Source organism: Leucoraja erinacea, chromosome 8 (genome assembly GCF_028641065.1).
Source record: "Leucoraja erinacea ecotype New England chromosome 8, Leri_hhj_1, whole genome shotgun sequence".
NCBI lineage: Eukaryota > Metazoa > Chordata > Chondrichthyes > Rajiformes > Rajidae > Leucoraja > Leucoraja erinaceus.
Window position 1 is genome coordinate 35,796,780 of NC_073384.1, and position 24,070 is coordinate 35,820,849.

General features: G+C 42.6%; 1 protein-coding gene across 6 annotated transcripts in view; it reads right to left on the minus strand.

Annotated features, from left to right (window-relative positions):
• Positions 1-18,973: 18,973 nt before the first annotated feature.
• The window catches only part of afdna (afadin, adherens junction formation factor a), a 149,863-nt gene continuing 144,766 nt past the window's right edge, over positions 18,974-24,070 (minus strand). For all 6 annotated transcript variants that reach the window (XM_055639442.1, XM_055639445.1, XM_055639443.1 and 3 more), the window contains one exon: positions 18,974-20,271. In XM_055639442.1, the coding sequence (XP_055495417.1) occupies positions 20,109-20,271 (163 nt within the window). In that variant the 3' untranslated portion in view covers positions 18,974-20,108. The remainder of the gene's footprint in view (positions 20,272-24,070) is intronic.

Sequence of the window (24,070 nt, forward strand, 5' to 3'; positions counted from 1 at the left end):
ATTATTCTGACTGAGAATTGCAACCTCTCGCTCCCCCATCTTGCAGAGAACTGAGGCACCTCCACACTTCTGGGTTTTATAGTCCCTCCGCCCTCCCACCAGAAGGGGCGTGGCCTTCAGGAGAGAGAATCTCAACATTTTTTAAACACTAATAACTCTTATTTTTCATCAATGGGAAAAATCCTCTTGTCCTGCGCAGCAGAAGGGGGCTCTGAGTAAGGGCCGAAAATCACAGCCGTATGTGGCAGCATTTCTTCTAAAATCAATATACAGAGCAATAGGAAGTGGTCAAGATGAGACCTTTAGTAATATACTAGACCATGTGCAGACCCGTTGGGTCTGTTCCCGCAACGTATGGTAGTGGGGGGGGGGAAGCGACATGCAGCATCACATACACTAACTATCCCCCCCCGCACTCACGCTAATTACCCCCCTTGATATTATATTGATATTATTAATTTGCTCCTTTTACCCCATAAACACCCTATCTATTGACACATAGCCCCCAACTTGCAGTCACACCTAGAGAGGGGGTGGGGGGTAGAATGTGAGGGCAGAGAGAGATGGGGCAGAGAGACAGAGAGAGAGGGGCAAGAGGGAGGGGGGGGTGGAGAGGAGGAGAAGAGGGAGGGTGGGTGAGGGGGGGAAAGGTGGGGGAGAGAGAGGGGGGGGAGAGGGTGGGGGTGTGGAGGGGAGGGGGTTTAGGGGAGGGAGGGAGGGGAGGGGGGGGTGGAGGGGAGAGAGGGGGGGGGGGGGGAGGAGGGAGAGAAGAGAGAGTGTGTGCTGAGAGGGGAGGGGGAGAGGGGAAGGGGGGAGGGAGGGAGGGGGTAGGGGGTAGGGGTGTGTGGAGGGAAGGGGGTAGGGGTGTGTGGAGCGGAGGGGGTTTAGGGGAGGAATGATGGGGGAGGGGAGGGGGGAGCAAAAGAGGGGGGAGAGAGAGAGGGGGGAGAGTAGAGGAGAGGTGGGGGGGGGAGGGGGGAGATGGGGGGGGGAGAGGTGAGGGGGGGGGGAGAGGTGAGAGGAGAGGAGAGGAAAGGGGGGGGGGAGAGAACCTAAAAAACATTTTAGAACCCAAAAAGACACATTCTGCAAGCATTGTAGAACCAAAAGAGACACTTTTTGCAAATATTTTAGAACCAATAGACACTTTTTGCAAACATTTTAGAACCAATAGACACATTCTGCAAGCGTTTTAGAACCACTAAGGCCACTTACGTTTGAGTAGACATGTGTTCAGTGTTATTCACAGTTCAGAGAAACGTGACCCTCTGCCTTCCTCCATCTTGAAGAGAGTGTGAGGCACGCCACTTCCTGGTTTTATAGTCCCTCCGCCCTGCCGCCAGCAGGAGCAACAGAGAGTATGGGGAATTTTGTAAAAACATTAATATCTCTGTCATTTTCCATCGACGGGAAAAATCCTCGGCACACATACGGCGGAGGGGGGCTCTGAGCAAGATGGCCAAAAATGACGGCCGTAGGTGGCGGCGTTCTCTCGGAAATTGCAGCACAGATGGCCAAAACCGGTCAAGAACAGACTTTTAGTAATATAGATATATGTGCATGTGCACACACACACACACACACTCACTCATATATATATAAATAAATTAATAGCAAATGTTTAGACATCTCCATTTTAAATGCTCTGCCTCTTGTAACTATGCTCCCTTGTTTGAGACTAACCCACTAGTATCTTAACATCTTCCCTCTCAGGGGATCTTATAGATCTCAACCTCGGTTATGTGTTAGAAGGAAAGATGCTGGTTTAAACCACAGTTGGACACAAAATGCTTGAGTAACTCAGCAGGACAGGCAGGGCCTCTGGAGGGAAGGAATGGGTGATGTTTTGGGTCAAGACTCTTCTGCAGACGAGAGGCAGGGGAAAGGGAAGCGAGAGGTATAGACAGTGATGTAGAGATATAGAACAAATGAATGAAAGATATTTCACTTGGGCAGCTTATAACCCAGTGGTATGAATCTTGATTTCTCTCACATTAAGTAACCCCTGCATTCCCTTTCCATCCCTCCCCCACCCAAGACAGAGATATACCTCCCTTTCCCCTGACTAGTTTGAAGAAGGGTCTCTACCTGAAACGTCACTCATCCCTTCTCTCCAGAGATGCTGCCTGTCCTGCTGAGTTACTTCAGCATTTTGTATCAACCTGAGTTATGTTCCCCCCTCATTCTCCAAAATTACAAATAATATGAACCCAAACTTTCAGCCACTCTTGGTTGTCTCTCACCCCAGGAATCAGCCTGGTAGATCTCTTTGTGTCAGCTTCCAATGCTTTTCTATATAATCTTTTTATAATTGGGATACATTTCTAGTTGGCAAGTGTTATGACACCCGAATGCAGGTACTTCAGAGCCGCGTAACACAAGGCAAAAACCAGGTTCAAGTTCAAAAATAGTTTTAATTATACAATGGAACACAAAACCCAAACTTGATTTAAACAACTCAGTCAGGGATATAGATGAACTGACAAACAATTTAACAATGACTTCCGGTTGCGCCATGCTAGGCTAGCAGTCGCAACTTTTAGCTCCGCTCCTGTGGAAACGCGATTTTTCGCGTTAAAATTGTGTTTGGAAGTCGGGACCGATTCAAAAACTCACCGGAGCCCCGGGACGTCGCGCTGATGACGTCATCAGTAAGCGCTGCAATTTAAAACGGAGGGAAAAGCATTTTAAATGAAAAAAACGTCTCCAGCTCAGAGCCCTCAGAGAAACATCTCAAAACTGCTGAAAACACAGAAAACTGAAGAACAGACCTCTGAAGTGGATTCTGGAATGGCTACAAGATCCAAGACTGAGATGGCTACTAAGGAGAAAAATGAAATGGAGGAGATAAAGAGCTCGGTAAGAGATTTGAGAAAGGATATTGAGGCTGGAAACTCAAAAATGTTGGAAAGTATGGAAAATATGAATGTTAAATCAATGGAAAATATGGCAAACATTAATGCTGGTAATCAAAAAATTATTGACTGCATTGGTATTATACAAAAACGAATTGAGGATGTGCATGAAGAGCTAGTGGTGAGAATTAAGAAAGGCGAAGAAGAAACTGAGAAGAAGTTTGAGGCTGTAAATGTAATTGTTTCTTCACATGGAACCGAAATAAAAGACATGGAAACAGTGGTTGAACAAATGGCTGAAGATATGCAGGGAATGAAGCTAGAAGTGGACAGCCTCAATAGTCAACTGGCGAAAGTTTCAGATAAATGCCTTGATCTTGAAGCTCGCTCACGACGCCAAAATCTACGAATACTGGGAGTAACAGAAGGGGCAGAAGGGGACAACGCTCGTGGGTTCACTGCCAACCTAATCAAACAGGTACTCAATCTACCTGCGGAACCGGAAATTGAAGTGGCACATCGAATACCGAGATTTAAGCCAAGAGCACAAGCAGATCCAGCCCACCCACGACAGATTATAGTCAAACTTCGGGACATTTCAGCACTTGAGGACCTGATGAAAAAAATCAAATATGGAGTGAAGATGACCTTTGGACAAGACACTATCAAACTCCTGCGGGATTATCCCTTTGAGATCGTTCAAAAGAGAAGAAAGTTTGAACAGACAAGACAGATTCTCTATGAAGTCAAAGATGTTAGATGTGGCGTTTTTTATCCGGCCAGAATGCGCATTACTTACAAGGGAAAAGAGAAAACCTTCACTAACTCGGACGCATCTTATAAATATGCCAAAGAGATTGTCGCAAAGGCAGAAACAGAAGATTAACCACACCAGTGGGAGGATATGGACATTTTCTGGCCTTTTATTATCTCACAGAGAACACCCGAAGACAAGGGAAGAAACAACACTCTCTAAAAGTTTAAAATGGAACCAAATTTCCACGTGCGTTTGTCTAGACATCTTATCTCCTTTGGACGCTCTGGAATTTAACTCAAGGACATCCTTTGTTCAGAATGAAGGAAAGACTGATGAGCTAACCAAAGATGAACATCAGAGCCGAATGTGGAAAACACCCCAAGGTCGAATGGCGAATCAAGATTTTTAAACAGTTTTACAAAATATAGAGAATTAATAATAACTAACAAATACTAATATAGAAATATAAATGGAAACTAACCTGAACTATATAATGGGTAAAATGTAATAATCTGATTATAAGACTGACTAGTTCATATATAGAGATGACTAATTTTAGAATTAAAGTAGATAACATTGAAATGATAAGGGATATGTAGTTCGTGTGAAGAAGGGAGAAGACTCAGGCACCTGGCACAATTCCAGGAGCCTGTTTCTGGTTAACCCTTACAGCTAACAGCTTACTTTTATCAAAGATATAATTAATTATAAATAATTAGTAGATGAAAGTGTTAGATCAATAGATTTCACAGTAGCTGAACACAGATCGGATACTGGCTAATGAAATATATATATATATACAGATATAGATTAGGGAATGTGTGAAATTTAGCTGAATTTGAAATGGCACCGCCTTCTTAGGGACAGAATAATAAAAAGAGCGGAGCTAACAGTACATCATCAATTTCGGAAGTCGAATAAATGTCGGACCCCACAGACGTGTGGGACACGCATTACAGTGTCGAACGCTTCAGACACTGTAATTTTATCTGTCAAATTTTTTTTTTAATCACAATATGTCACTATTATGTGTTTTTTTTTCAAGGAAAATCGCAAAAGGGATCTACCAAGGAAGTTAATAATATAAACGCCCCCCAACTATCCAGAGTCCTGAGCTACGGATGCACCGTAATAAATAAAGGTACTAAAATCAGAGAAAATGCAAGATGATAAACAAAAGAAAATGGGAGGAATCACACTGTGTAGCTGGAATATAAGGGGTATTAATGAACCAATTAAAAGGGGCAAAATACTAGCTCAGTTGAAATTATATAACACGGACATTTTTTTTCTACAAGAAACGCACCTTAAACATCAAGACCAGATGAGATTGAGGGCGAAATGGATAGGCCAAACATTTCACTCCTCATACACATCGAAATCCAGAGGCACCTTAATTATTATTCGCAAAGGAATACCATTCAAATCAAAGAATATTATATCAGATAAGGAAGGGAGATACCTTATAGTCACAGGAGAGATTTATGCTATGCCAATCACCTTGGTAAACATATATGCGCCCAATTTCGATAATCCTCAATTTTTTAATAAAATTCTGAATAAAATCGCAGAATCTAACTACCAAAATGTTATAATTGGAGGAGACTTCAGCTATGCTTTAGATCCGTATTTAGATAAATCGACGCAAAAACAAAGAGGTGATATGAAATCTAAAACTAGTGAACTCTTAAATACATATATAAAAAATACAAATATAGCAGACGTTTGGAGGATCGCGAACCCGACTGGAAGGGAATACTCGTTTTATTCAATGGTGCATAAAACATACTCACGTATAGACTATTTCCTAGTGGATTCAAAACTAATCCCTTATACTCTTAACCCTAAATACCACACCAATACGATTTCAGATCATTCCCCGCTATCTTTTGTTTTAAAACTGGAAGGAATCTCTACGAACAAATCGTTCTGGAGGTTTAACTCGCAAATTTTGAAAGATCCACAAGGGAGTATATATCTAAAAAAACAAATGGATCTATTTTTTGAGATAAATGATACACCAGATATTTCGCCTACTTTATTATGGGAATCCTTCAAAGCATTTATTAGAGGAGTCATTATCTCGTATCAAGCTTTTCAAAACAAAAAGAATAAAAATGAACAAAGACAATTAGAAGAACAAATCAGACAACTAGATATAGATAATGCTAAAGATCCAACTATGGATAAACATAATAAAATTTTAATTCTGAAATTTAAGCTAAATAAATTACTATCAGAGAAGATTATAAGATTATTCCAAATTACCAAACAAGAATGTTTTGAATTTGGGGATAAACCCCATAAACTTTTGGCACGCCAACTGAAAAAAATGGGAAAAAGATCATGCAATTTTAAAGATTAAATCAGATAGAGGGGAATTATTAACACTACCTAATGATATCAATAAAAGATTTGCTCAATATTATAAGAATTTATACACATCGAAAACGCTAATAGACAATAATAAAGCTTCAGAATTTTTGAACGATTGTAACCTCCCAAAACTAGAATTGAAAGAACAAGAGGAACTGGGAGCACAAATTACAGCTAAGGAAATAGAAGACACAATAAACACACTTAAGAACGGAAAAACACCAGGACCAGACGGATTCAGTAATGAATTTTATAAATGTTTTTACGATACAGTGACCCCACGTCTACAGAAAATGTATACATTTGCTTTTAAAGAACAAACCTTACCTGAAACACTAGCAGAATCAACGATCACACTAATACTTAAAAAAGATAAAGATATAGAAGAACCAGGATCATACAGAGCTATTGCATTGTTAAATACTGATCAAAAAATATTAGCGAAAATACTAGCTAGAAGACTAAGTCAATATGTCAGTAAAATTAATAAATAAGGATCAGACGGGATTTATACCTAAGAGACACTCATTTAATAACCTGAGACGTCTGCTTAACATAATGCACTCTCACAAATCTCAAGAACAAGAGTTATCTATCATTTCATTGGACGCAGAAAAAGCGTTTGATCAAGTAGAATGGGATTATATGTTTAAAGTATTGCAAAAATTTCAAATGGGAGAGAGCTTCATCGCATGGATAAAATTATTATATAACAAACCCACGGCTAGAATATTAACTAATAATATACTATCTACGAAATTCCAATTAACAAGGGGCAATAGACAAGGGTGTTCATTATCACCGCTATTATTCGCTCTGGTAATTGAACCTTTAGCTGAAAAAATTAGAACACATCCTGACATCTATGGTTATAATACAAAACATTCAAATAACAAAATATCCTTATACGCAGACGATGTATTACTGTATATCACAAAACCCCAAATCAGTATACCAAACATATTAAACCTAATCGAGGATTTCGGATCTTTCTCAGGATACAGAATAAACTGGAACAAAAGTGAAATTATGTCGATAAAACCGAAAGACTCAACACATCTTTTGAAATTCCCCTTTAAAATAGCTACAGAAAAATTTAAATACTTAGGAATTGAAATCACTAGAAATTATCACGGTATGTTTAATGCTAATTATAGCCCCTTACTTAAGAAATTAAACAATCTAATTAAATTCTGGAAAACGCTGCCGATGTCTTTAATAGGTCGAATAAATGCTATAAAAATGATCTTTTTACCACAAATCCTATATTTATTTCAATCAATTCCAATATATCTTCCAAATTTTTTTTTCAAAAAATTAGACTCAGACATCACAAACTTTATATGGGATTATAAATCCCACAGAATACAAAGAGCACACCTCAGTAAACCAAAAGAGATGGGTGGTCTAGCGCTCCCTAACTTTATGTACTATAATTGGGCGGTAAATATTAAAAATATGATTCACCTGCTGGACAACTCTGCCCAGCAGGTGGATTGGATTATAATGGAGAGAGAGGACTGCGCTCCTGGTAATACAGGAGCAACTCTCCTCTCACCAACGAATTTGAATAACAAACATTATAATAAAAATCCAATGATACATAGTACAATTAGAACTTGGAAACAAATAAAACAGAACTTAAAATTAAGAAATCTATCTCTGCTAATGCCAATAGCCAATAACCCTTCGTTTAAACCCTCAATTATAGATAAATCATTTACACAATGGGAAAGAACGGGAATCAAAACGCTCGGAGACTTGTATGAATTAGGGAAATTATTACCATTTCAACAATTACAACTGAAATATAACTTGAAAAATAATCAATATTTTAAATATCTTCAAATCCGTGATTATCTGAAAAAATATACAAAAGACTATTATAATATGCCCCCAGACTTATTAGATGAAGCCATGAAGATAAAGGCTGAATCAGCAAATCTAATATCATACTTATATAATATTATATTGAATATAGAAATACCTACAACAGATAATATTAGAAGAGACTGGGAACAAGAACTAGCTATAAAAATTTCAAAAGAGAGCTGGGATAAACACTTATTATATGTGCATAAATGCTCGATCAACGTACGACATACTCTAATCCAATATAAAACATTACATAGACTATATTATTCAAAAACTAAAATAAATAAACTTTTCCCCAATGTCTCACCCATTTGTGATAAATGTCAGTCACAAGAAGCTAACATTGCGCACTCTTTTGTTTTCTGTATAAAAATTAAAAAATTCTGGAACGAAATATTTGAAATCTTTACAAAATTATTTAAAACAAAACTACTACCCAAAGTAGAATGGATCATTTTTGGAATATGGGAAGGTAACCCAGAATTAAATATGTTTCAAAAGAACTTACTTAATTATGGGCTAATAATGGGAAAAAAGCTTATACTTAAATTTTGGAAAAATGCTCCAATACCAACAACAAAAATGTGGATTTCAAACATGTTCGAAACACTACACTTGGAAGAGATGAGACTCCTCCTAGCAGGCAAAGCAGATCACTTCCAAAAGACGTGGTCTGCATTTATGGAACTATTACAAGCATAAGGTGCAATAATAAGTTAAAACATAAAGGCTACCAGGACCTGGTAATGGGGGGTATAAAATAAATTTTTAATAAAAACACGGTTGGTATATCCTTTTTTGCAGAGTTTTGTGTTACAATAGAGCGATTGATTTTCCTTTCTTCTTTTTTTTCTTTTCTTTCTAGGGTCTTATTTCTTTTCTTTGCTTCCTTCTCTAATTCCTTCCCTAAGGGGTTCTTTTCTCCCAACACTTTCCTGCACTTTCACGATTCTTGCTTACTTTCCTTACTTCTTTTATTTCTATCTTTTTTAAAGCTCAAAAAATGATACAACATAATGTAATAAGATATATGTGATGTATTAATGTGATTTACTGTACTGCTAATAAAAATATAATTTAAAAAAAAAAAAATTGTAACAATGCTCCAGCCAGCCACGTGATGGGCCGTCGAACCGGAGACTCTAAAACCTGCCGAAAGAGATATAACCCTGAAACAAAATACACGAAAACACTAAGGTCAGCCCTTATCCGTCCCAATTCAATATTTGTTACCAAGGAATGGTGAAAGTACACAAAGTTCTATGCCATGTGACCAGGCCTCCCTCGGCCCACACCAGCAGTCTGCTCATCAGTCAGAGTCGATGAAGAAGAGGGAGAATCCTGGGAAGCTCTGGTATTTAAGCTTCAGATGAGTCACCCGTCACCTGACGCAGCTTGGCCAATCGGGTACAGGAGACTTTTAACCCCTTGATTCCAGACTCACAGCCACGAGGCCTGTACTCGGGAGAGAAACAGAGAAAGGTAAGTACATAGCATTCACCAGGAGGGGGAAGCGCCTAACACCCCCACCCAAAGATACTGAATAAGTTTCTGAAAATGAACTAAAAAACACCACCAAATTTCAGCAACTATTCAGTAGCACAGACATCACTGGCGCGACAATGCATCAGCCAATACATTATCTTTGCCACGGATATGCCTGATCTCCAGGTTTAAATCCTGCAGCTGCAAACTCCAGCTCGTCAACCGCCGGTTCTTATTCCGCATATTCTGCAAAAATACCAAAGGATTATGAACCGTGAGTACGATGACAGGGACATTCGAGGAGCCAACATAAACCTCGTAAATGATTCAGAGACATTAAAACAGCAAGGGTTTCTTTCTCAATGGTGGAGTACCACTTCTGATGACGATTAAACTTCTTAGAGAAGTACGAAACTGGATGCTCCACCCCATCTGAATCATCCTGTAGAAGAACTCCACCAACCCCACGATCACTAGCATCCACTGCCAGCTTAAATGAACGCTCAAAATCAGGTGCCGCAAGCACAGGTGCGTGCACCAGAAGACTTTTAATATAATCAAAGGCTTGTTGACACTCTGCGGACCACACAAAAGCTACCTTCGGACTCAGCAAATCCGTCAAAGGGGCAGCCACCGCAGAGAAGTTTGGACAGAATCCTCTATAGTACCCAACCATAGCCAGATACCTACGGAGTTCAGTCCTAGAGGTTGGAGCAGGAAATGCGACAATATGCCCCACCTTTTCCTTGAGAGTGCGAACCTGACCCCGGCCCACCACCTTACCCAGATACGTTACCGTGGCCTGGCCAAACTCACACTTCCCCAGATTGATCGTTAGGTTTGCCTCCGCTAGACGATGAAATACCGCCTTCAGATGACCGATGTGTTCGAACCACGACCTGGAGCACACAACCAAATCATCAAGGTATGCCTCACAGAAGGACAAACCAGACAATACAATGTTCACCAACCGTTGGAAGGTTGCCGGCGCATTGCGCATCCCAAATGCCATTACCGTGTACTGAAGAAAGTCATCAGGCGTAACGAACGCAGAGATCTCCCTCGCCTGCCTTGTCAAAGGAACTTGCCAATACCCTTTTAACAAGTCCAACTTAGACACAAAAGATGCACTTCCCACACGATCTACGCAATCCTCCATCCATGGGAGAGGATAGCAATCCGGCTTAGTTACACCATTTACTTTCCGAAAGTCCGTGCAAAACCTGTCCTCCCCATTAGCCTTCGTAGCCAGTAGACACAGAGAACTCCACGGACTACAACTAGGTTCAGCAATGCCATGCCGCCGCATATAGTCAAACTGACTCCTTAGACGATGACGCTTGTCAGGGTTGACCCGATACGGATGCTGTTTAATTGGCGCAGCACCGGCCACGTCAATGTCATGCTGCAGCACAGACATCTGAGAAGGCCCATCCAAGAACAGTGACCCATTTGACTCTACTAAAGCAAGCAGATCACCCCGCTGACCTTCAGTCAAATGAGACAACCGCAAGGGAAGCGCCTCCAAAGCCTCAGAGTAACACAGCTTTCCCTGCGTCACTGCCACAGACAACCGTGCCTCCCCCACATCACCACCCGTGTCGGGGCAGCACCACTGCAACCAAAACGGGCTTAGATGAAACCGAAGGACATAGCTCCTCCCCATCAACCTCCACAGGCTCCTGCTCATGGTACTGCTTCATCATGTTGACATGACAGAGCTGAGTCTTGCGCCTCCGATCAGGGGTACCAATAACGTAATCCCTCTCACCAACCTTCTTAACCACCTGATAGAGACCGCTATACCGAGCCTGCAGACTGGAACCAGGAATAGGCAACAACACCAGGACCTTGTCACCTGGAGAAAAAATCCTACTAGAAGCCTTCCTGTCGAACCAGTCCTTCATCCTAGACTGAGCAGAAGCAAGATTACCCATTGCCAGTTCGCATGCCCTCCTCAGTCTAGAGCGAAAAGTACAGACGTGGTCTAAAATACTACGTTTTGTATCCTCCTGCAACCATTTCTCCTTCAGGACCTTCAACGGACCACATACAGTATGCGCGAACACCAGGTCAGCAGGACTGAACCCTAAAGACTCCTGCATGACCTCACGCACCGCAAACATAACTAGATGAACCCCCTCATCCCAGTCTTTTTCAAACTCCAGGCCGTAAGTCCTCAACATAGATTTCAAAGTCTGGTGAAACCTCTCGAGAGCTCCCTGGCTCTCAGGATGATACGCACTGGAGTAACAATGCTTAATATCTAACAACTTCATTACCTGACCAAAAACCTTCAACATGAAGTTGGAACCTTGGTTACTCTGCACAACCTTGGGCAAACCGAACAACGAAAAAAACTTAGTGAGAGACTTCGCAATGGTAGGGGCCGTAATTTAACGCAAAGGGACCACCTCCGGAATGCGGGTAGACACACACATAATTGTCAATAAAAACTTGTTGCCCACCCTTGTCCGAGGGAGAGGACCCACACAATCAACTAGAATCCGCTCAAACGGCTCACCGACCACAGGAATTGGATATAAAGGCGCAGGAACAGTCGATTGGTTCGGCTTTCCTGCCACCTGGCAAATGTGACAACACCTGCACTGCTGTTTCACGTCCTTTTTCAACCCTGGCCAAAAAAATTCCGTAAGATACGGTCATACGTCTTATTGACCCCCAAATGTCCACCCAGAGGACCATCATGAGCCAAACAGAGTATCTCGTCCCTATACCGACGAGGCATCACAATCTGATCAACCACGCTCCAATCATCATGCCCAGAAATATCCAAGGGAGACCACTTTCGCATCAGTAAGCCATCCCTTAGAAAATACCCCTTTGCCGTGGAATCCATATCCCCCTCAGGCACCGCACAGTCGAACAGATCAGATAAACCTGGATCACTCTTTTGCTCCTCAACCAGCCGGTCACGTGACAGCGTCACCGGCACATTTCCAGACACTACCCCATCTTGAGATGGAGAAACACCCTTCACAACACAGTATCTATCATCCTGATCCCCAAAAATGCTCTCACTCAGGTCCACCACATCCTCAAACTTCGCCTGGCTCTTAGCCATAGCCCTCGTGACAGCACAAGCTGCGAAGACCCTCGGATGCTGCATAGCCAATCTATCAGGACTCTGCACCATCGGAACAGCCATCACCTCAGGAGTAACTAAAATTCTACCTCCTGCCAAGTCATTCCCCAAAATCACAGAAACTCCCCCAACGGGAAAACACGGCCGTAACCCAACAGTTACCCGGCCTGAAACCAACTCGGACTCGAGACTCATGGTATGCAAAGGCACTACCATTTCATCCATCCCGAATCCTACCACAGGGACACTTGACCCAACCGATGATTCCCCAGAAAACGGCAGTACACTATCCAATATAAAGGACTGAGTAGCACCATTATCACGCAAGATGGATACTGGAATTCTATCACCCCCATCCTCTAGAGAAACAAAACCATTCATGATGAACGCAGAATAATTCCTACACTCATCAGACTCAGGCACCGCAGGTACGACAGGTGCCTTCTGTGTACCCACCAAAGCCACAGGCTTTGCATTTTTCTGCTTCAGAACGGGACACGACTTTAACATGTGCCCTTTCCCTCTACAATAGTAGCACACAGGACCTTCCTTAGTCCTCAAATTTCCGTCAACCTTATCAGCCCGGACCTCCCCCTGTATCAACGTGCTGCCACTTGCAGGCACAGAAACGGCTTTGACACTGCCACCGGCGACACCACCACGGTCAACCGGCCGTGCACCAAAACTATAGGATCGCCAAACAAAATCAGATTTATGAGTCAATACATACTCATCTGCCTTAGACACCTCAACCGGCCTTAGACACCTCATTCACCTTCTGCTCATTAAGGTAAATAGCAACCCTCTCAGGGAGACAGTTCTTAAAGTCTTCCATAATCATCAAGGCCCGCAGTAGCTCAAAATCCTTCACTCCTTGGGAAGCGCACCACCGGTCAAAAAGTGCCTCATTCTCCCTAGCAAACTCCACATAAGTCTGACTATCAAACTTCCTAAAGCGCCGTAATTTCTGCCGCTCCGCCTCTGAAACTAATTCATAAGCCCTTAATACTGTAGACTTCACACACTCATAGTTCAGACTGCTTTCAACAGATAAAGACAAGTACACCTCCCGTGCTTTACCCACAAGGACACACTGCAATAGCAAGATCCACACGACCCAATGCCACTTCAAGGACAAAGCCACCCGTTCAAACACTGAAATACTTGTCCACATCCTTCTCACTAAACGGGGGAACCAGGCGGATGTTCTTGCTCATATCAAACTCCCGTTCCCTAGAAGAAACCCGGGAGGCATCCAACTCCTTCTCCCGCAGCCTAATCTCTGCCCTCTTGGTTTCCTCCTCAGCCCTCTTGGTTTCCTCCTCAAGTCGTTTCATTTCAAGAACATGCATGAGCTCATCCTTTTTCAAGGCCAGCTCTAACTCCTTCAACCTAATGACTGCCTCCATGTCCTGACCAGGCTGAACAAAAGGTGGGGGACTGTCTGCACAGCCAGGCAAAACCCCACCCTCCACCAACGCAGCCCCCAACACCGATTTAATGGACTGTTTCTTTGAATGCTTGTCAACAGGCACGTCATAGTTCTCTGCCAGAAAAATCAAATGCTCCTTCGTACATCTATCAAACAACTCCCGACTAGGAGCCTCAACAAAATCTTGCACCTTAAATTCCATATCAAAAGTAGCACCAAACCACCAGCTAAACTCTGGGCACAAATGCTACCACAAACAGAGAAGAAAAAAATTCCCTCACACACACAGACTTCCTTAGTCACCAGAAGCCTACCAAAACCCCCCCCCCCCCCCCAAAACGTCTAGGGTCCTCACAGCTTCGGACGAGCCCCCATTTTGTTACGCCAGCAGGGGCAGCAGAGAGAATGGGGAATTTTGTAAAAACATTAATATCTGTCATTTTTCATCGACGAGAAAAATCCTTGGCACACATACGGCGGAGGGGGGCTCTGAGCAAGGTGGCCAAAAATGACGGCCGTAGGTGGCGGCGTTATCTCAGAAATTGCAGCACAGATGGCCAAAACCGGTCAAGAACAGACTTTTAGTAATATAGATATATGCACACACACACACACACACACACTCTCATATATATATATAAATAAATTAATAGCAAATGTTTAGACATCTCCATTTTAAATGCTCTGCCTCTTGTAACTATGCTCCCTTGTTTGAGACTAACCCACTAGTATCTTAACATCTTCCCTCTCAGGGGATCTTATAGATCTCAACCTCGGTTATGTGTTAGAAGGAAAGATGCTGGTTTAAACCACAGTTGGACACAAAATGCTTGAGTAACTCAGCAGGACAGGCAGGGCCTCTGGAGGGAAGGAATGGGTGATGTTTTGGGTTAAGACTCTTCTGCAGACGAGAGGCAGGGGAAAGGGAAACGAGAGGTATAGACAGTGATGGAGAGATATAGGACAAATGAATGAAAGATATTTCACTTGGGCAGCTTATAACCCAGTGGTATGAATCTTGATTTCTCTCACATTAAGTAACCCCTGCATTCCCTTTCCATCCCTCCCCCACCCAAGACAGAGACATACCTCCCTTTCCTCTGACTAGTTTGAAGAAGGGTCTCTACCTGAAACGTCACTCATTCCTTCTCTCCAGAGATGCTGCCTGTCCTGCTGAGTTACTTCAGCATTTTGTATCAACCTGAGTTATGTTCCCCCCTCATTCTCCAAAATTACAAATAATATGAACCCAAACTTTCAGCCACTCTTGGTTGTCTCTCACCCCAGGAATCAGCCTGGTAGATCTCTTTGTGTCAGCTTCCAATGCTTTTCTATATAATCTTTTTATAATTGGGATACATTTCTAGTTGGCAAGTGTTACGACACCCGAATGCAGGTACTTCAGAGCCGCGTAACACAAGGCAAAAACCAGGTTCAAGTTCAAAAATAGTTTTAATTATACAATGGAACACAAAACCCAAACCTGATTTAAACAACCCAGTCAGGGATATGGATGAACTAACAAACAATTTAACAATGCTCCAGCCAGCCATGTGATGGGCCGTCGAACCGGAGACTCGAAAATCTGCCTAAAGAGATATAACCCTGAAACAAAATACACAAAAACACTAAGGTCAGCCCTTATCCGTCCCAATTCAATATTTGTTACCAAGGAATGGTGAAAGTACACAAAGTTCTATGCCATGTGGCCAGGCCTCCCTCGGCCCACACCAGCAGTCTGCTCATCAGTCAGGGTCGATGAAGAAGAGGGAGCATCCTGGGAAGCTCTGGTATTTAAGCTTCAGATGAGTCACCCGTCACCTGACGCAGCTTGGCCAATCGGGTACAGAAGCCTTTTAACCCTTGATTCCAGACTCACAGCCACGAGCAAAGATCTTATAGCGAAGCAAGATAGACTACTCCTCCTAAACACAGCAGGGACTCTGTGGACATGGTGGCTGATTACTTTAACCAAGTCAAAACATGGTAGATTAGTATCCAGGATGGCAATAGTATTACTATATGTCCTGGCAACAAACGCCACAAGAAATATTTACAGAATGGCCAGGATAAACGGTGAGGCATTACACAAGCGAAACCAATGCAATGGCAATGGACTGACGTGTAGTACGCTATGGAGGGGATCATGGGCATTTTTCCACGCCCATTTTAGCAACCTGAGCCTACTTCACCCGACCCGACTCGCACTGTAATCAATGTTACGGGGCAACAGTTTGTGTGGGCCCGATTCATAAATCTGTCAGTTCAAACTTCTTGACAAGAATAAAATTTGATTCTGGTAATTGTCTTTTTTTATGTTTTTTAAATCATTTCTTTTTAAATGGCTCACAAGCAGTGTTTGAGTTGATTTTGTAGCAACCGGAACCGACCCGACTCGCAGGGTGATTGACAGGGGGGGACTTTTTGTGCGTGATATAGGGTTAGATTCATAATTCTGTTAGTTCATAATTCTGTTGATTCTTGTTAAAGAATAAACTGTTTATAAACACACACACATGAAAATTATATAAATGTATATAACACACACAATTATATTTCTTCTAATCCAATAATGAACTTTATTTCAGACTAGACAAGGGACATTAAATAAGAAACATTGTAAATAAGAAACATTGTCTTGGGGCACTCTCTCTCTGCCCACTGCCCCGCACTCTCTCTCCCCGCTGCCCCGGGCCCCGCACTCTCTCTCCCTGCTGCCCCGGGCCCCGCACTCTCTCTCCCCGCTGCCCCGGGCCCCGCACTCTCTCTCCCCGCTGCGGATCCAATCTTTTGGCCGGAAGCAAAAAGGTGGGAGCAAGAAAGCGTAACAAGATGGCGGAACAAGATGGCGGAGTCGGGTTGCTAAAATGTGTCCTATAATCACCCATGAATCCGCCCATGAGCGTACCTCACGTTTGCGTGAGAGTAATCCATCTTGCTTCGCTATAAGATCTTTGGCCACGAGGCCTGTACTCGGGAGAGAAACAGAGAAAGGTAAGTACATAGCATTCACCAGGAGGGGGAAGCGCCTAACAGCAAGTCTGTTTACCCTTATTTCAGTTTGTATTATCACTCTATTCCCTCTAGCTGAAGTCTGAAGGGTCCAAACCCAATATATCATCTGTCCATTCCCGCTGCCTGACTCGCGGTTTCTCCAGCACTTTGTTTTCTACTCAAGATTCAAGCATCTGCAGTTTCTTGCATCTCCATTTTACTACTCTACTGCAAAATTTCCATAAAGTGTCTCTCCTCTTTCACTGCTCCCTCTCTTGTGATTCTTGCTACACTCCGACCATCTAACAACCCAGACTCCTTTCTAGTCATGCGTCTTTCCTGAAATGTCCAGGTTGGGGAAGTCCAGAACAAGGGGTCACAGTTTAAGGATAGAGGGGAAATCTTTTAGGACTGAGATGAGAAAAATATTTTTCACAGAGAGTGGTGAATCTCTGGAATTCTTTGCCACAGAATGTAGTTGAGGCCAGTTCATTGGCCATATTTAAGAGGGAGTTAGATGTGGCCCTTGTGGCTTCACAGAGAGAAGGCAGGTACAGGATACTGAGTTGGATGATCAGCCATGATCATATTGAATGGTGGTGCAGGCTCGAAGGGCCGAATGGCCTACTCCTGCACCCATTTTCTATGTTTCTATGTCATCTGTCCGTTCCCTCTGCAGATGCTGTCTGACCTGCTGAATTCATCCAGCACTTTTTTTTTCATTCGGCCCTTCCAGCCAGCACTGCCATTCAATTTGATCATGGCCGATCATCCAAAATCAGTACCCCGTTCTGACTTTTTCCCCAATATCCCTTGATTCTCTAAGCTAAACCTAACTCCAGTGAATTGGCCTCCACTAAGAATTCCACAGATTCACAATCTGGGTGAAAAAGTTTTACCTCATCTCAGTCCTAAATGGCCTTCACATTCTTAAACTGTGACCCCTGATTCTGGACTCCCCCAACATCGGGAACATTTTTCCTGCTTCTAACCCTCTAAGAATTTTATGTTTCTATAAGATATCCTCTCATCCTTCTAAATTCCAGCGAATATAAGCCCAGTCGACCCATTATTTCAGCATATGTGATTCCCGACATTCCTGGTGAACGTACGATTGGTGAACGTACGATCCCTCAATGGCAATAGTGACTTCCTCAAATTAGGAGACCAGTTGCACACAATACTCCAGGTGCGATCTCACCAGGGCCCTGTGCAACTGTAGTAGGACCTCTTTGCTCCTAAAATCAAATCCTCTCGCAACGCAGGTAACATTTCTTCGCTGCCTGCTGTACCTGCATGCTTACTTTCAGTGACTGATGGACAACCACACCCAGGTCTCGTTGCACCTCGCCTTCTCCTAATCTGACACCATACAGATAATAATCTGCCTTCCTGTTCTTGCCACCAGTGGATAACCTCGCATTTATCCACATTATACTGCATCTGCCACGTTTCTGCCCACTCAACCAACCTATCCAAGTCACCCTGCAGCCTCAAAGCATTCTCCTCGCAGCTCACACTGCCACCCAGCTTTGTGTCATTCACAAATATAGATATAACCCAGAGATATAACATTTCCCTCGTCTAAATCGTTAATACATATTGTAAACAATTTGGGTCCCAGCACCGAGCCTTGCGGCACCCCACTCGTCACTGCCTGCCATTCTGAAAAAGACCCATTAATTATGTCTCTTTAGCCCATGAACTGGATGATATCTCCATTGCAATACTAACCACACCCTAGAGTTACATATTCCTGCCTCCTTATTACCATATAACATATAACAATTACAGCACAGAAACAGGCCATCTCGACCCTTCTAGTCCGTGCCGAACACATAATCTCCCCTAGTCCCATATACCTGCGCTCAGACCATAACCCTCCATTCCCTTCCCATCCATATAACTATCCAATATATTTTTAAATGATTATTGGCACCTGTTTTTATTTCAAAATCTGATAAAGATCTTAAACCTGAAATATTAATTGCATTTCTCTGTCCATAGATGCTGCCTGACTTGCCGACTGGTTCCAACTTTTCCTGATTTTATTTAAATACTAGAGTTGCAAGTAAAATGGTACAGCTTCTGAATACATACAAAGTAATTTATTAAAAATAGGTTGCAAGTGAAATACAGTAGAAATATGATACTACAGCAGTTTTGATGCTCAGTAAACAGTTTAATAACACTCTAGGTGACCACACAAAGAACTCTGTAAACCCAACAGAATCCTTAAAGTTAATTGAAATATACCAGTTATCCTCCCAGATCAGTTCTGAATATCACCAGCAGCACTGAAACCACAGTAGTTTATTTTTCATTTATAAAATGACAGTAATTTGTTTCATTGTTTGTACCAAGCTGTTGATATTCAAGATGCTGAATTACCTACACATATGTGCACTTTTCTACAAGCTCCAAGGTTTTCCTTCATGAGGGGGGTTTACTCCCATTTACTTTATCCGCTGCTTCTTGTTACACAGTTGAAATGATACAGCACTCTACTGTTTCACATATGAAACAGTTCAATAAGTAAAAAAAATATGTACACTCCAATCTGACAAGACAATTTAATTATCGTACATATTGTATAAAGTGATTCCTTTCCTAAGGCAGTGGAAGTCTACTCTATGTTGTGAAGTGTTCATTTATCCCTAAATACAATTATAGACCACAATATTATACAGAAAACCGTTCAATAACTAAAGTCCAGATCAGAACACTTAGCTGAGGAAATTTTAGTTGGAATCAGACCTTTAAAAAAATTAAAATGCACAAAGAAAGCTTTTTTTTAGAAGTAGAATGAGGACCACACTTCCCATTGATTAGCCACCTAATGCATAGCTGAAACAATTGAGGCACCAGCTGCTGGATAAGCAAGAACTTGTTCAATACATTTTAGAAGCTTCTAAGTTACTAGTTAACAATTTTGAAATACACCACTTTAGCTTCACTATAACACTGTCTCCAAGTATAGTGTACTCTGTATGCTAGAAAATTCGGAACCCCGACTTCGTTAAAGTGATTACCTTCATTTAATTTCATTTAAAAAAAATTAACAGTGCTCAAATTGTTTAGCTAAATAATATTCTTAGGTATGCAATTCAGTGGAAATTTAATTTCCTACATCCTATTTTACAGTTCTAATAGTCTATAAGATTTAAACACACTGTACAAACTAGAAACATTTTGTAATGAGCTTGCAACCGAGTTAAGGCGTTAATTTTATTTTGTGTTCAGCTCATTTTCTAGTTCCATCAATTTTCGTGATGCCTTTACTTTGTGGGAAATATCTTGTCCATGTGAGAAAAGACGTTGACGTTCTTTGAACGTTAAGTTTTCTGGGGATCCTTTCACCGCAGGGACCTCTGGGCCTTGGCTGAGGATTCTGAAAGAAAAATAACAAATCTTGGGGTTTATACAATTTTAGGGTGGATTAATTCTCTTATAATTATTTGCTTTTTTTCTCCCAAACTGAATGTAATATGCTTCATTATATTTAATATATTTTTCAAATTAATTTTTAAAATCTATCATACTATATTTAAAGATGATTATTTTTAAGTTGTAAATGTTTATGCACCCTATGCAATATTTTTGTTTGAGTTCATTGAACACATAGGACAAGTTTTGAAGTAACTGCCGTAGCTTCCACCTGATTTTTAGAAAAAGTAATGGCATTACCCAATACAAAATAATCATGTGAGTTAAAATATTTTGTAAGCTTTCATGTTTAATAGTTGAGTAGTAGGTTTTTTTTGTGAAACAAGTGTCCACCACATTAGAAACACTCTTCCTCTTGGAATTTAGCAAAGTGTGCCTGATGTAGTTGGGAAGGGACTGGAGAAGCAGAGGGAAAGAGGGAACTGTTCCGACGGGAAGGACTCCACTTGAACCCGGCTGGGACCATACTCCTGGCAAACCATATAACTAGGGCCGTAGATAGATCTTTAGACTAAATAGTGAGGGGGTCAACAAATTGGAAGTGTAAATTTGGCGTTAAAGGGAGAGTACAGGAAAAGTTACAGAAGTCTCCAGCAGTAATAGGATGGAAAGTTTTAAGAAGGGATAAGAGAGTAAGGTTGGGTAAAATAGGGACCGGTGTAAGATGAGTGGAGGTGAATAAGTAACAATGTGGATGAGCTTGTAGCACAGTTAGAAATTGGTAGGTATGATGTGGGTATTACAGAGACATGGCTGCAAGAGGATCGGAGCCGGGAGCGGAATATTCAAGATTATACGTCCTATTGGACAGACAGACAGGCGGGCAGATGGGGTGGCGTAGCAGTGCTGGTAAGGAATTAAATTTGGTCATTAGCAAGGGGTGGCATAGGATCAGAAGATGTAGAGTCGTTGTGGGTAGAGTTGAGAAATTATAAGGGTAAAAAGACCCGAATGGAAGTTATTCACAGCCAGGAAATAGAGTACATCAGGAGATACAATCAGCATGTAAGAAAGGCAATATTACCATGGTCATGGGAGATTTCAATATGCAGATAAACTGGAAAAATCAGGTTAGTACAGGAATTTGAAAGGGAATTTGAAGAGTGCCTCCGAGATAGTTTCTTAGAGCAGCTTTTAGTGGAGCCTACCAGGAAAATGCAATTACAGATTTAATGTTGTGTAGTGAATGTTTGATAAGGGAACTCAAGGTAAAGGACCCACTAGGAGGTAGCAACCACAATCTGATAAGGTTTAACCTGCAATTTGGGAGGGAGAAGATGAAATCGGATGTGTTGGTCTTACAGCTGAGCAAAAGGGACTACAGAGGCACGAGGGAGAAGCTGGTCAAAGTTGACTGGAAAGGGACCCTAGCAGGAGTGATAGTGGAACAGCAATGGCTGGAATTTCTGGTAATAATTCAGAAGATGCAGGATCTTTTCGTTCCAAAGAGGAAGAAATATTCTAAGGAGACAATAAGGCGAGCGTGGCTGCCAAGGGAAGTCGAGAATAGTATATAAAACTAAAAGAGAAGGCATATAACATTGCAAAGATTAGTGGGAAGCCAGAGGATTAGGAAGCTTTTAAAGAACAGAAGGTAACTAAAAAAGCAATACAGGGAGAAAATTTGAAATATGAAGGTAAGCCAGCCAATAATATATAAGAGGATAGCAAGTTTCTTCAGTTATGTAAAGAGTAAGAAAGACTAGAGTGGATGTTGGACCACAGGAAAATGATGCAGGAGAAGTGATAATGGGGGATAAAGAAATGGCAGAGAAGATGAATAATTTTTTTCCATCATTCTTCACAGTGGAAGACTGTGGAAACTAAGGAGAAGGTGCTTGGGAAGCTGAAAGGGCTGAAGGTGGATACGTCATGTGAACCCTAGGGTTCCGAAAGAGATGGCTTTCGAGATCGTGGAGGCAATAAGAGTGATATTTCAAGAATCACTAGAATCAGGAGTGGTTCCAGATGATTGGAAAATTGCTAATATTACCCAGCTGGACAAGAAGGGAGCAAAGCAGAATAGTGGAAACTACTGGCTGGTTACTCTGACCAGTGCTTGGTAAGAGTCCATTATAAGGGATGAGGTTACAGAGTACTTAGAGGTTCATGATAAAATAGGCTGGTCAACATGGTTATGTGAAGGGGAGATCTTGCCTGACAAATCTGCTGGAATTCTTTGAAGTAAATAGCAGGACAGACAAAGGAGAGTCAGTGTTGTTTATCTAGATTTTCAGAAAGCCTTTGCTAAGAAAGATCAGAGCCCACGTCAAGTCAAGTTTTATTCGTCACTTGCACATACAGTGCAGTGAAATGAATTTGCCAGCAGCGGTACAATTAAAAAAAAAAGACCACACAATACACAATAAAAATTGAACACAAACATTCGCCACGGCATTCATCACTTTGGTGGAAGGCACAAAATTTGGTCAGTCCTCCTCCATTTTCCACCCTGGTCGGGACCACAACCCTCCGGAGTCGCCGCTGCAAGCGTCCAGATGTGCAGACAAGGTAAGTCCAGGTAAGTCCTGAATCGGTGCTTCCCCACCGGAGACCGCAGCTTCAAGATGGTATAGGGTGCAAGCCGGTGGTCGAATCATGGTATCAAAGGGCAGATACTAGTATGGCTAGCAGGTTGGCAGGATGGCAGAAGGCAATTCGTAGGCCCCCCTCGATCATGACTGACCATGGGTGATGCATCCTAGTTGTTGGCTGCTTGCTCCAAACCTCGGCCAGAGCAGCATCGCTTGTGGCTGAAGAGACCAATGCGGGAGTGACAGTCTCTGTCGCAAAGGTCACATTTGTCTGTGGTCTCTGGTTTGTTGAAGTTGCTGCGTCCAATCTCTGCGTGCCCGCTTGTCTGCCGCTGCATTCAACAGTTTCTCTTCCTCCGTTTTGAGATGTTGGTTCAGGGTACCTCTCCACGTCGTGCGGTCAGCTGCAAGGCTCTCCCAGGACTCCACATCGATGTCTAGCGCCTTCATATCTCTCTTACAGACATCCTTGTAATGTAGCTGGGGGCGGCCGATGGTTCTCCCAGATGTCAGCTCTCCATAGAGGATGTCTTTTGGAATACGGCCATCCTCCAGGCGGTGGACATAGCCCAGCCACCGCTGCCTGAGTAGAGTGTACATACTGGGAAGGCCAGCACGAGACAGGATCTCAGCGTTGGACACGTTGTCTTGCCAGGATATGCCCAGGATACGGCGGATGCTTCTCAGTTGGAAGGTGTTGAGTCATCTCTCCTGCCTGGCATATGTAGTGTGCTGATGACACGGGCATTGTCGACTGCTGTCTTTGTCTTCACTGTCAGCTTTGGGTTGGTCCACACTCGAGTTGTGAGGCGAGCGAGAGTTGTAGCTGCCTTCCCAATCCTCTTATCAATCTCTGTGTCCAAGGAGAGATTGTCAGTGATGGTGGAGCCGAGGTACATGAACTGATGGAAGGCACCAAGTTCATAGTTGTCGATGGTGATGACAGGCGGCGCCACTCTATCCTGCCCCAAGATGTCCGTCTACTTCAGGCTGATGGTCAGCCTGAAGTCCTCGCATGCCTGATAGAAGCGGTCCATCAGTGACTGGAGTTCCTGCTTCATCTTTCGTTTGTGCAAGTCGAGTTGATTGCATTATTAGTCGAAACAGGGCGGACCACGTGAAGGTTGCAATCTTCCACCCCTGTAGTTCCTGCTGGGTGTGGGACACAACTGCAGCATCGTCGGCAAACAACATACCTCTGATGAGAAC